The sequence below is a fragment of the Thunnus albacares genome, chromosome 5 (genome assembly GCF_914725855.1).
Source record: "Thunnus albacares chromosome 5, fThuAlb1.1, whole genome shotgun sequence".
Lineage (NCBI taxonomy): Eukaryota > Metazoa > Chordata > Actinopteri > Scombriformes > Scombridae > Thunnus > Thunnus albacares.
The window spans coordinates 12,820,674-12,835,513 of NC_058110.1; the positions used below are offsets into that span (position 1 = coordinate 12,820,674).

General features: G+C 39.9%; 2 protein-coding genes across 2 annotated transcripts in view; one reads left to right on the forward strand and one right to left on the reverse strand.

Moving 5' to 3' along the window:
• The window catches only part of cacna1db (calcium channel, voltage-dependent, L type, alpha 1D subunit, b), a 94,461-nt gene extending 92,710 nt beyond the window's left edge, over positions 1–1,751 (reverse strand). The window contains exon 1 of the mRNA XM_044351905.1: positions 1,481–1,751. Within this exon, the coding sequence (XP_044207840.1) occupies positions 1,481–1,508 (28 nt within the window). The 5' untranslated portion in view covers positions 1,509–1,751. The remainder of the gene's footprint in view (positions 1–1,480) is intronic.
• A 2,108-nt stretch (positions 1,752–3,859) lies between these two features.
• On the forward strand, positions 3,860–14,200 carry dcp1a (decapping mRNA 1A). The gene is made up of 9 exons (XM_044351909.1): positions 3,860–4,035; positions 4,405–4,445; positions 5,676–5,803; positions 9,163–9,229; positions 9,428–9,566; positions 9,965–10,051; positions 10,492–11,106; positions 11,213–11,428; positions 11,567–14,200. The coding sequence occupies exons 1-9, from the start codon at positions 3,904–3,906 to the stop codon at positions 11,645–11,647; spliced, it is 1,506 nt and encodes a 501-aa protein (XP_044207844.1). The 5' UTR covers positions 3,860–3,903; the 3' UTR covers positions 11,648–14,200.
• The last annotated feature ends 640 nt before the right edge of the window (positions 14,201–14,840 follow it).

Below are 14,840 nucleotides of genomic sequence, written 5' to 3' on the forward strand. Positions count from 1 at the left end.
AGATGAGCACTGCCATTTAACATAAAACTCTTTATCACTCATTGCAAATGTACATAACTGACGGGACAAAAGAAGATAAAAGCTGAACTTGAATTTGTAGGGGGAAAAAAAAGTAGAAATGAACAAGGCAACAGACGGGAGGAAGACCGGTTTGGAGGGCGTGTGAGGGAGCAGAAAGAGCAGACAGGCTGCATGAATGAGAGAGACTGAGAGAGTCATTAAAATCAATGCAAACGATGAGTTAAAAAGACAGTGCCCTTGACACAGTCTCTTTGGCTCACTGCAACTCTGCAGCGCACAGCAGGGCCCACACTGTCACAAGCTAACCAACAATTCATGTCAGCCAGCATAAACAGCTCTCACATTGAGATGGTCAAGACAAAAACACAGATCCTCTGGTGTGCCTGTGGGATCAAAGTATGTATCCTAAAAGCATCATAACTTTTCAGCCTGAGTGAGAAGGAAAGCAGAGTTTAAATAACTATTTAGCACAGAGTAGCAGGCACCAAATTCCTTGTCAGACTCTTGATCTTTAATCTTTGATCTGTTACATGAATCTAAGTGATTTTTGTTCATTTCTATTGTATTTTATTAAGGCCAAGCTTTGTCTTATGAAAGTTATGTATGTGAAACATGCATTTGAAAGATAAATAAGCTAATGAGCGAGGTAAGGTGTCAAAAATATTATTAGTGGGACCAACACTGAACATTTCTGAGCATGCAGCTCTACTTGAGTTTACCTTGAAGTCAGTCTGATCAAACACGGTGAGACATTCGTGGGGAAAAGTCATTTTTTAAGCTGAATAAAGAGGATATTATTCATGCAGAACAGTAGCAAAATGACAAGTGCAGCCTATTATTTAATGATGATCACAGCCTGTGTGACATTTCAGAGATGTAACAGGAATTATCCAAACAGTTCCGCTGCTAGAAGTCGCACATCTGTCACACACTGCTGGATAACAACTGTTGACTCTGTTGATGTCCCGACTTTACTTTGAACTGTGGTGGCTTTTCTAAATACTACAGTGTTTGAACCAGTTTAAACCCATTATCTTAACTACTTGAAAAGTTAATTAAGCGTCGCTCAGTTCATTCAAATGGCGCACAAATCCAAAGCATCCTGTCTCATGGCTCCAAAACGACCACTTTAATTTTACAGCAAATATACAGTCAACCATAGAAGTAGACGCAACTCGTTTCCCAGTGGATTTTATAACTGCTGTCACTGCAACCACGCAGCCCACAACAAGCATCTACAGGATTAATTCTCAATCTGTGGACTAAAATTAATTGGAAAAACAAAATAGAAGCAGACACTCCTAAAAATATAATCACACAGAATAAACAGACATCTCTCTCTCTCTCTCTCTCTCTCTGTCTCTCTCTCTCTCTCTGTCTCTCTCTCTCTCTCCCTCTCTCTCTCTATCCTCCTGCGCTCCACGCACCGTTTTTTTTTTTTTTTTTTTTTTTTTTTTACCTTCTGACTGTTCATCTGCTTCTTGCATCCTCGAATCCACATTGAAAAGATCCGTTTTAAATCCAACTCATCGTTGGAAAAAAAAACATCTAAACGTGTCGACGCGCGAGCCTGAACCGAGCCGTTAACCTGAATTATAAAATGTTTTCCGAGCGCAAACCCTGAGAGGAGCGCCAAACATTTTCGCCACATCCGGGTGCCTGGCTGCAGATTCACGGCGGATCCGAGAGGACGCGCTGACAGCAGCAGTCAATCCACTGCTGTCAATTATTCTGCCTGGCTGCAGCCACAAGTTGGAGCAATCACTGCGCTGGATATGAAATCACACAAAGGCTACAAGCAAAACAAAAAAATGCACCTGTTGCTGTAACTTCAAAAGAAGTTATTAAACATTTCAACTCAAAATGAAGTTTGACATTATTGGCGAATGTTTTAAGACAGACAAAACTAATTATAGACACTAAAATAACAAATAATAGGCTGTGTTCTGTATGTGATGAGAAATAGCCCTCTAAAGCAGAGGTTCTCACACTTTTTCACGCCCCTAAACTGACACAAATTAGACCACAGACCCCCATCTGACAAGATGTATGCTTTTAGATGTTTTATTACAGACATGGGTTATGAAACCCATGACCCAAATAGTCATACATTCTGTCATTGTGTTACTTATGGATGGAAATATAGTGAAAATCAATGAGTCCCCTATTTGCTGAGGACCCCCTGGAAGCTCCTTAAGGACCCCTAGGGGGCTCCGGACCACACTTTGAGAACCACTGCTCTAAAAGAAATGTACAGAGCAAAAAACGGCAGTGAAATCAACAGTCTGCTACAAGTTAGATCTGACTGCATAAACTGTACAAACAATGTTTGTGTTAAGAGTAAAATGTATAAAGCAGCACGTGACACTGTCACAAACACACAAAGCGACGCACACATATTAAGGCCTGATTAAAACCTACATTTATATTTAAATCTAAGTTAGTTTAAAACAATATTTAAAAGTAGCATTAAACCTGATAATAGGCCCACAACACGTGACACTGAAGTCATCAATATTTCTGTCAATGTTTCAGTTCAATGTCAGTTTATCTATTAAGAAACCATTCAGATCAGTAGAAAACTACCAAACACGTTATGACAGCGTCTGTGACTCACTTTCCCTGCCAGTATAGTTTCTGGATAGTTCTCATCCTAGTCCTTCAAGTCTTTACTTACCCCTCAGGGGTCGTCCCCTTATAATGAACGGCATTCTGTCACCTGGCTCTCTTCTGGGGCCTCATAGCGCCGTTTTTCTGCCCGCTCTCCGCCGCGATTCGAGGGGAAATGAGTCGACGGAGCCGTGCTGGAAGGTTACCAGTGATTGGATTACCGGTGCCTGTATGGAGGATAACCGGCAGCGCGTAATCCTTCCATTATAATCCTGCTCCAATGTTCCCGCAACAGAGCAGGTGAGTTAGGCAGCTGCAGCTCAACATGGGACAAATAATAGCAGATCAGAAAACTTTATGTTTTGCGTTTATAGGCTATAAATTAAATAATTCTAACCAAATAATCCCAATAAAAATACAGTATTGAGTTTGAATTGTAGTCCTATTTACATCAATGGCCTATTTCTTATTGTTCATTTATTTATTATTTATCAGTGTGTCGTTTTGATTACTGCTTAAAACCAAAATGTCCGGACTTCACGTGAATTCACTTAAACTGCAAACAGCAGGCTCACATCCTATAAAACATGTTAACATGTTAACTGCTCTTCATTGTGGTCTGTAGTGCAGACAGATTCTCAGATTAAAGACTACATGTCAGATTACACTTGAAAATAAGGACTGCAGCGCAACCCTGTGGTTTTCATGTAATATGTAGACTGTCAGTATTTCTCTCTGCAGACAGATGCGTCAAAGTTTTAGAAAAATGATGTGAAAGTCAAATGAGTCTAATATTTATTACAATCAGCTCCAGTTTCTACATTGTCGCAATGTATCCCTTGATTAATACGATTTTTTGTCTCTACAGTGTTTCTTTAAAATATAGACGCTATAGCTAAACTAATTTAATTTAAGGCCTACACAGCAGTAAGGAAATTACTACTTATTTGGCCAAATAACCATGTCTATCCATTGTTTCTAGGTTTGTACTTCATCACAAGAGGGATGTCTTTATTTATTTATTCATAACCTTTTTGATTTTTGTCATTTAAAGCGAAGCTCGTGAGACTGACCATCCTTTCCTACAAACGTTTCGTTTTTAAGCAGCACTTATTAGGAGTGACCTAAATGACGTTTGAGATTAATCAGTGCAGAATAAACGTTCTTGTAAAACATCCGTGGGAACAAATATGTGTTGGAAACTTTTGGAGAGCCGGAAGTTATAAGTGTCCGCAGAAATCTGTCCGTGCGGGAGCAACAATCACATCCAAGATGGAGACCGCAAACGCAGGACATATGATGAGCTTAGCAGCTCTGCAGAGACAAGACCCGTATATAAACAAGCTGCTCGATGTGACCGGTCAGGTGGCTCTGTACAACTTCAACTCTAAAGCCAATGAATGGGTAAGTTTGGTTTGTCGGAAGACCCGAAACTGTTTCGTGTGCAGCCAAACGAAAAAGTATTATGTTAGCATGCTAACGTTAGCTCCTCGATAAAAACAACACAACAACACCAAAGAAATACGTCAGTATTTATCAAACTGTAATTATGCCAGGTGTGTTCACAGACATACTGTCTAGATACTGGTGCCTGGTGTCTGTTTAGTGTTTTAGTTTCGACATTAAGTTAGCGTTATTTTATGTGAGCTAGCATTAGTTGGCTAATTACACTCTGCGGTCGTTGCTAACGTTCAGCACGTTTTGCATCAGGGTTTGTTGTTGTTGTTGTCTGTTGTTGTTGATGTTGACGAATTACATTACTTTTTATTGTAGGAGAAGACCGAAATTGAGGGCACCCTGTTTGTTTATACGAGGTAAGCATTTTAAAGTGTTTTTGGTGATTTAACACGACGACCGTGAAGGTTGTTTACTTTTTTTACGTTTCCTCGCGCTGTCATTCCTCTGCGCATGTGTATAGGCCACAATCTTTGTAAACAAACAAACAAATAAAAATTACATTCAGAGATTATTCAGTAGACACCGCATGGTTTTCCATAATTTGGACATTGCAAGAAAACCACAAACTATTTAGAATAAAATAAACAATTTTACATTAACAACAATGAATCTTAAATTGTAATGAATTATGCTTCTTGTATATGAGGACATGTTTGTTTTTGTCTTTTCTCTCAACCAGTTTTGGCTCTTGGTCAAACTATATAAGAGACTGTAAGATATCAGTCTTTACTATGGTAACTTACAAACAATTAAAATTTGTTCAGCACCTTTCGTTCAGGTTATTGCAAGTGCAAAAAGCAATTCAAAGCACTTTACAAATGACTCATAAGTCATAACAGAGCAGCACTAACATAAACTGTAAAACAACTGGAAACTAATGCACCTGAAAGGTAAAATGATAGAAGTGAAATATTAAAATCAATAACATAGATATAAGTATATTATATAAATATATTTAAACCAGAAGATTTCACTATAAATGCTTAAAACAAGAGAATGATGATTAAATACATTAGAACATATGTAATGGCCTAAAAATGTCAGTTTAACGTTTACATCTAAAGATATCAACACTTTCAGCTCCTCTCAGATTTTCAAGCAAACTGTTCCAATGACTTGGATAAAAACTCAAAGCTGCACTTTGGAATGACTGAAAGAAAGAAAAGAAAGCAAGGAAACTAATGCCAGGACTTTTAAAGGGTTTAATATGTTCTCTCATTTTGGTCCTCGTCAGCATGGCCATATTTCATTTCTTTTCAATTTTAAGAGTCAGTCAATGGAAGAGCTGATTAATTAATTAATCAATAATGGAAATAACGGTTAGAGTTCTTCATTGCTGTTTACAGAGGGCTCCAAAAGTCCATCAGTTTCATCAGATACAAAAAATATGATTGTTTTGTAAAGCAATATGTTTAAAATAGAATTAACTACATTAATATAGTGAAAAATAATTTTATATAAGTAATGCAAGTGAAAAAAGTTCAGATCATGAAGAAAAAGTCAAGTCAGTTAAGTGAAAGTTAAGATTTTAAAGCTTGAACGAATGAACATCATTTTACAGTGTTTGTGGTCTTTGTTGGTCAAAGGTCTGCCTCCCCTCACCACGGCTTCACCATCATGAACCGACTGAGCACAGAGAACCTGGTGGAGCCGATCAACAAAGACCTGGAGTTCCAGCTGCAGGATCCTTTCCTGCTCTACAGGAACGGCAACTGTGAGTTTTTTGTAGAATGAGTCCTTTTAAAACATTATATGAACAATAGACGGACATACATTTCTGTATCGGTGTGGACTGAAATCAGATGTACTTGAAGATTATTATTTAATGTCTAAGATCAAATATCTGAAGTATTTCACTGTTTCTTGAGAAGTTAAAGGCAGCAAAACGTGTCATGTGAGGGGAGCAAGAATCTACATGACGACAAATGTGAGATATCTCCCCGTAGAAAACGCTTTTTATATAAATGCAGCCGTTTACAAATGCTGTACGAAATCATCATGTCAGTGGGAATATCAAGCATTGTTTCTTAACTACAGGAGATGATTCTGTTTCTGCTCAGCTCCCATGAAACACCGCTCTATCACAGAAAATATACCCACTGTGCACATCTTGGTGTTGATGATATTCACACACACACACACACACACACACACACACACACACATACACACACACGATACAGCAGTACCTCTGAAAATGCCGAACAAACACTTCCCCAGTGTTCTCTGAAACATTTCTTTTCCTTTTTGCTTGAAGTCATCTTGGCGTATCGGAGTCACATTAAGCAAGAAAACATCTTCTGAGACGACTTTTCCACTCATGACCTCACGCAGGCCGATCAGATGGTAACAGTTTCAGCTTGGTTCGGCCACAGTTGATATTCTGCATTGGGGCAGCAGCCAAAAAGACCTTTTTATTATGAATCTAACTTCTTCTTACTATGTATTTTAATATATAAGTTGTGGTTTGCTGATGGCTTTATCCAGAGATGAGCCAGTGCTGCAGTCTAGCTCTTCTAGCTTGAAAGAAAGAGTTCAACAGGAAGTAAAGTGAAATAAAAAGGAGTGTTGAAATTCCTCAGATCTTCAGAAAGTAACTGACTGCGCTGCCGCCGAGGTAATCTATCAGAAGTCTGAACAGGAGTTTCATCACAGCAACAAATAAAGAATTTGATTGTTTTCCCATTTGTTTGCTTATCAGAAAAAACAACATAGCCAAGGTCAATGTCAGAGTAGACTGCTCCCCTTTTGGACTCGGTTTGCCCATCAGCCTGGCCGGTATGGAAGACATGATGTAATTTCTTGTTGGTATTCAGGCCAAAGCAGCTTCTCCAGTAACTTCACATCAGTTCAAGTGCTGCTCTTATCATGTTTAGTTCCTCAGAGTGGGTTGAGTCGCAGACGGTTAAAAACTGGCTACACTGGTTGACTGTATTCCTCAGGTTATGATGGAGATGCTTTCTACCGCCGCCAGCCGTCACCTCAGGGAAACTGGTCGGAGTAAATATTCTCTGATGGTTTCCTTTCCTGGTTTTTATTCCATCTGTTGGTTTTAGCTGCTCGTGTAGTTCTCTCACTCAGGTTTCCTTCAGTCCAGTTGTTCTTATCAGTAATGCAACTTGTTTGCCAAAGTTCGTTTAGTTCTTCTCAGACATGAATTGGTCAGCACCTCCTGCTTCTGTTTGTTTTTTTATGAATTCTCTTCTGTGGTTGTTGTGGTAGAGCTTTCACGTTACTGTCCTTGAGAGAGAGAGAATTATCTTGGAGATGGTTTTTAAGACTCCGCCCTCCGCTGTGAACAAGATATAAGTTTGATGATTTGAAGAGCAGAGAGTCCGACACAGGGAGGATGAATTCTTCAGAGATGTTGATAATTAACGTGCCAGGGTTATTTCTGTCTGTTGCTCTTTAAACGCTGGTGAAGTCACCGCCTGAGGGTGATGAGTGTGTTCAAAGTTGAGTTGAGAGCGCTGTTCAGAGAGACCTGTGTACTTGGACACACACACTTGTTTACACCCATCCATATTCCCCGTGGTCGCAGTAGATGCTGCAGGGAGACAAACACATAGGTTGCTAGGTTACCTCAGCCTCTTTAGGGACCTTGAATACGCCAGTGTTTCATCACGCACACACAAATGAAACACAGGCTGTAACTCATATACAGTTTTTGTGTTTGTCTCTGACTGTAATGTAGCTGTTGACTATTTAAACTCTGTCTGGACGAGATTTAAAACTTTCTCTGTTCATTTTCTCTCAGGACAGACGCACTGTGATTCAAATGAGCACAGATGATTTGCATCATAGTTGCAGGGATTCATTGTTTTTATACTGTGCTTTTTGCACTTTTTATATTTCAGTCCTTATTGTTTTTAAAAATCCATCACCAGACACCCCTGCCAAGAAAATTCAATGTAATTATCCTTTTTAATTCTAAAATTTCTTTTTTTTTATTAATATTATCATCATCATTATTTTTTTTTATGTACACACTCACACCTACACACACAGGAATCCGTTTGATTTTTTCTTTTTCTGCTGTTACTGTTGTACGTCCTAAATACACGTTTAGTCTTGATGCGTTAATCCTGTAATGTCATCTGTTGTGTTACGTTCTGTCTTGTCTCGTTTCACTTGTTTTGTCTCATCTCACTGAATTAAAAAATATATATACATCAGTCAGTATGTGTGCAGGCCCAGTTTACATGATGCATTGAAACTAATAATAGTGACAGATGCTGAAGTCCATTTATATCCTGTTGTCCTGGACAGTTACTCAACATATTGACTTTCAGTGGAACCGTATTGTGATGATACGATCATATTGTGTCTGAAGTAATGATTCCGGGCCAATTATAAAACCTTAATGAGTTATTATATATGTTACTGTTTTGTTTTTATGTGTGAAGAGTTTTGTCTGATTTAATGCTTGAGGGAACTCTGTGAAGTTTTATAGTAGCGCTATGCAGGAGATTTGAGTGGGTCCATGTGTTGTTGGTCTCATGCACAAAGGCAGGAAAAAGACTGCAAGGATGTAAACGATGCAGGATCTAAAATACTTAATATCAGCTTTGCAAATATTTTATGATGAAGGACATTCATTGAACACTTTGTCTACACAGGAACAATCATCACTTTCACACTTATGTAACTGAACGATGTGCTTCTGTTGTAATCGATACATCTCCCTACACATGCTGAAAAAGCTCATCTCACTCATGCTTTACACTCACATAACTGCAACCGAAAGTGTCTTCTCTGACTTCAAATCTAATTTCTTCTGACTTGCACCTCTGAGCATCGGGCTCTGAGCTCAGAGCAGTTCTGTGGCTGTAGACACTGACAGAGAACAGAAACCCAAATTAGGCTTTTTTACACTTGTGTAAATTTCATCACCTGTCCACGATGGTCCATGTGAAACACCTAAAATATATAACAGCCTCGACCATGACCATGTATGCTGACACCCAATGAGGTCTAAACAGAACCACGTCCACTGTTCCTGCCTGGTTTATGGACTATAACATGACTAGTGTAAACAAGATGTAACATAGAGTATTTGTGTTTTTCTTGCAGTGGGTATCTACAGTATTTGGTTCTATGACAAGCGAGACTGTCAACGCATCGCCCAGCTGATGGTCAAGTAAGTAGCTGCACACATGAACCGTCTCTGGATGAGAAGGTGAAAAAACCTGCAGTTAGCTTCACAAGATGCTCTATTTCAACAAAACTGTTAGATAATACATAATTAATATTTATAACATGCATGTAAGTCAGCTCAGTGGTGGGAGTCGACCCACAGCTCCCTGTGTATATATATAACGCTTTACCTCTCCCCCAGGATTGTGAAACAGGAAGCGGATCATGCCCAGAGAGAATCACCAGAGAGGGCAGAGCCGAGGAGGACCAATGGTACCGCAGATCCACGACCGATGGACATCCTAGAACTGCTCAGCAAAGCCAAGGAGGAATATCAGAGAGTGAGGATGCAAACACACACTCGCACATGCAAAATTAACATGTGATTTAGGTCCTTAAATCAGCAAATGTGCTTATCAAAGTACTGGTTCACAGGTTTGACTCAACAGATACAGACTCATGAGTCACACACATGCTAAGTTTACAGTGGTACTAAATCTGGGATTATTTCAGGTGTGGAGGTGTCATAAGCTTTAAGGTGGAATAATTTATAGCTATTCTGGTTCCTTAACCTCTGCTGTTAGTCGACATATTTATCCTCTGGCTCTGTTTGAAAGTTTGAAAATAACATTTAATTTTTTTGTTCGCGTGTGTGTGTGTGTGTGTGTGTGTGTGTGTGTGTGTGTGTGTGTGTGTGTGTGTGTGTGTGTGTGTGTGTGTGTGTGTGTGTGTGACGCAGGCTCAGGCAGGTGATTCAGACGTGTCTACTGAGCCAAATGTGAAAGCAGCTACAGATCATCCCCACAGCACACTGCAGCCTGAAAAGGTACACGCAGTACACACATGGTACTTATTCATTGCAACTAATAATAGTTTTTTTTTTATCATTACTGAATCATCTGTTTTTTGATATTTTCCTGTTGCTTGTTTTTTCCAAAACTCAGTGTTATTCTAATGTAAGCAAATACCACCTGATTATTATTTATTATGAGCTTTATTTAACTAATATATGTTACGGCTATCTTTAAGTAGAAAAGTCTGACAAGGGACAGAGGTCGCAAATTAACCTTGTCTAGAAATTCTATATGCAACACATCTGTTTCATGTTATTTTAACCTGTTACAATGTTTTTTGCATCATCCTTGACAAATAAACTAATAAATAAATATTAAAATTGCTGTTGATTTATTTTCTGTTAGTGTTTTGCACTGATTTGTTTGTGTGATGTCCAGCCAGCTCACAGATTTGTTCTTTTTCACCCATCAGAGCACTCACACCGTTGTGAAGCAGATCACAGTTGAGGAGCTCTTTGGCTCGTCCATCCCTAAGGACGCCTCTCTACCCGCCATGCCAGCACAAAACACCAGCGCTCCCAGTGACCCCTCCACTGCCTTCCTCAAGAACCAGCCATATCCCACTCCAGCCCACCAAAACCCTCTCCTCCCACCCCATCTTACAGCCGCGGACCCGGGGTCAAACCAGCGGCACCAAGCCCACGGCCTGCTCCCGGCTCCTTACACGCTACACCCCAGCCCTGTTTTCCAGTCGGTGGGCCCCAGGTCAGACCCCCAACCTCTGTGCTCAGTCTCCCCTCTCATGATGCCTCAAGCTGGCTCAGAGACTCGCGCTGCCCCCCCTGGTCCTGCAGCGCCGTCAGCAGCTCCTACAGCCTATTTGGGACAGGAGATACTCAGCACGCTCAAACCGCCGGTGCAGTCAGTGAACTCGGACATCCACAAACCCATCCTGGCACCCAACTTCCTGCCAAGCACGCTGGTCCCACCCCACAGCTTCCAGGAGCACATGGCGAAACCGCTTCTCCAGCACGGCAAGGAGATAGATGTTTTCTCTCAAGCTCCAAGCCTGATCAAACCAATCTCTGTGAGGTTTTTTTTAAGAAGTCTCTCACATTTACTTTTATACCACAACAGATTAAACGATAATACAACATATTTTTGTCTCTCTGTCTTTCCTTTTCTATTCTCAGGCTGTCCCCATGAGTCCAGGTCTTGCTGTTCCACGGTCGGACACTTCCGTGCTTCTCTCCCCCAGCGCCTTCCAGCAATCAGTCAGTAAAGCAGCAGCATCAGTGGTCCCTCCTGCCCCCTCTGAGCTCTCCTCCACCTCCGTAGGAGCTGTTGAGCCTCCACAAGCCCCCTGCAGCAAAACGCAGCTACAGGAGACTCTGATACACCTCATTAAGGTAAAACAAGGCCATAAAATACATAAAAGTGTAGAAAAAGTCAGAGATAGAGTTGTGCACAATTACAGTTTCAGAATGACTCAAGAATAAAGCTGACACACATTCGTTCATTCTCTTGTTTACTTCCTCCCTGTCCAGAACGACCCAGACTTCCTCGGTACCATTCACGACGCTTACCTGCAGAGTCTGTCCAAGGACTTCAGCAACATGAAGCTATAGTCCTACTTCAGACATCACCGCTGTAACGTTCAGAGCTACGACCGACCCCTTTACAACCTGTGAGGAGACCAGAAGCTAATGAGTTAAAAGAAGTGCATCAAACAGGTTTTTGACGCACTGTAAACCACAACTCTTCAAAACGAGTCTGTTCTAAGGGATATTATAGCATGCAGCGCTCCATTTAACCTTCTGTTCCTGACTCAGAACTTGTTTTTTGAGTCCTCATTTGGACTCTGATGCTGTCCTAATCGCGTTAAAACTTGGATCGACTTTTTGTCTACACGTCAAACCAGAACTACTGAGGGAGAGTAGGATGAGATAAAACATCCCAGTGCGGCCTTGAGGGTTTTTTTTTTTTGTTTTTTTAACTTTATAAATATTGTAAAGCCCACGGCTTCACACTGGTACAGATTATCTGTCGCTGGTTTAATTCGTGGAGGACAAGACCACAGTGGAGCTTCGACAACCTCAAATCACAGATAATTTTGCAAACACACACTCTGCTTCTCTTACTCATCTCACGTCTTTGGAGTTCTCGCAGTGCGAGAGTGAGAACACACTTCACACTCTAGCTGCTTATTAAGACAAAGACCTCCGAACTGTTTCAGGGGTCTTTGCAGACAAACTGTCCCACTGTGTGGCATTGAAAAGGACTACTTGTTCTCCTAATTTCACTTTTGAACCCTCTCCCTCAAAGTGATGCTGACACTTGTATAGTTTTAGTAATGATACAGACGCACTGAACACAGTTTTCGTTACAGTTACTTTTGTGGCATTTTGTGTTTGTCAGTGTCTGTTAACGAGGAGGACTTTTCTTTCAACTCCTGTCCAAGGACGACACAAAATGTTTGGAGAAGCACTTGCAGCTAAGAGCTCAAACTTTTTTTTTTAACGTTACTTTGCAGACTGCCATGTGTTCATAGAGGCACACCGACAAACGCACCAACCAGTTCCTTTGCTGTCATTCCTTTGTCCACCCTCGTCCGTCTTTCAGCTCCCCCCCACCAGCTGAGCTCACAGAACTTGTTCTCAGAGGGGAACGTACGATAGACAACAGCTGCGGTGCCTTTAGGGATACCAGTATTTTGGGATATTTTAGGATGGTACAACAGAGCTTAGTTTATCCAAACCTGTGGGTTCTGCAGCTGATCTATAATTTGGGTAAAATGAGCAGAAACACACAAAAAAACTGTTTACATTTACCCTTTGATATTAAATTGATTGGAGAAAAAAAAAAACCCAAGAGGAACAGATCTACTTTTGATATTTTCAGTCCATTTTAAACCAGTTAATTCCATTTATACCAGTAATCCAAACTAAAAATATAAACTACCTCCATTCCTGTATCAGTTTATTTTACGAAGCCACAGTTAAGTCTTCAGTCACAAAGACTTAAAGAAGAAAACTTTTGGTAATTTGGCTTTTTTTGCAGTAAAAGGCTACTGCAGCACAGAACCGTTGACCCTGCAGACTGCAGCGGGGACAGGAAGTGACACACCTGTCTCATCATCATGTGCAATGCTGAGTGGAAAGTGACGCTTAAAGAAAAAAGATTTAGAAAGGAGATAAAAAAAAAGAGAAATACTATGTGGCATATGTGCATTTTCTAACCACACAGCAGGTTACTAATAGGTTTCATTTACCTTGTTAGAAACAACACAACACACGTAAAACCATGAAAACAGTCGAAAAATAACGTAAAAGCATGAAATTTTAGATTGTAAGGTTTTTGTAACAAACGGTAAAGTGATATTTGTCAGTAGTCGGCTTGTGGATGATCAGGCTACTTTTTCACACAAGTTAGCGCTCAGATGTCTGTAGTTCTCTGAAGAATCGATAAAACACGTCAGCGCAGATGGAAACTTTAGTCATAGACGTTAATGGTTTTTTTTATTTTGCAAACAACATTTCAGAGATTATGGCTGATTTCAAATTTTTTATGTCACTTACGGAACATGTAAAAAAAAAAAAAAAAAATCGTGTAATCAAAAATGTTTTACATTGCGATAATAACCGTGTGAGTGATATGAATTCCTGCGTAAGTCCTCACTGACACCACACCTGTGTCTGATCCTGCTATTTGAATGTATTTGATGTTTACTCGCAGTATGTATGTGCCAGTCTTCTGTGTGCTGCGTATTTAAGTTGAGCTCAGATACACACGCCTTCAGAACCAACTGTTACTTATGATGATGGTTTGTTTTTTTTTTAATTGGCAGAATTTATATAAGACATTGGAAGTATCCGCAGTAATTTGTACACTTCGTCGCCCTGTCATAATTCATTTTGCCAACACTTCTGGTATGTGTTGGCTGAATAAACGCACACAGGAAGAAATGATTGGAATGTAGAGATTGTTTTTAATCCCGGTCTCATATTTAAGATTTTTAGGTTATTTTTCGCTTTGGTATAATTTATCTTATTGGCCAGAGGTATGATTTTTTTGCTCAATGTTTTTGGTAAAGTCTTTGCAAATTCATTTTCTAAGATTGTTGTCATTATGCGGAATTTGGTTTATTTTGACTATTTTGTGATATTAAAGATTTGAAAATAGACTCGTCTGTTTTTGTGTGCTGCTGGGAGGAGCCACCGTGTTTCTGTCAGCTGTTGAAAGCTATTTATTTTTATATGTTTTAATCCTAAAGGATTTGTGACTCATGACAACTTGTAATTTACTCCTTTTTCTCCTGTTGGATTGTATTAGAGCCTGCATGAGTTAACTGGGGATATAACTATATCATACTGAGTTTTCACACCATTTGACAAACAGTTTCTTTTAATAAGTAACCCATTCCCTAATGTTGAGAAATACAGGACGATGCAGTTTCTCTGTGTGACCACCAGATGTCACTAGAGTCTCACTTTTAATCTGTTGAACACTATAATCTGCTTCTAACACTGCCAACATTAAATTCAGTTGGTTTCAAGCCCTGCAGGTGTGTATCCCCTTGGATAACTTGATGTAGAGTATTTCCGTGTTTAAGTGCCAAAACAAATTTTCCCTCTTAGAAGGGACTCATTGATTGGCTAGGAGAATAATTATCATTATTATTATTATTATTATTATTTATAAACCTCTACAGGTCCCCTGCTGGCCAAATGTGTAATTTAATCTCAGCCTGTGGCAAGAGTTGTCCTTATCATGAGAGAAATGTTCAGTCTTCTCAAATGAATTATGTAACTGTGTGACACC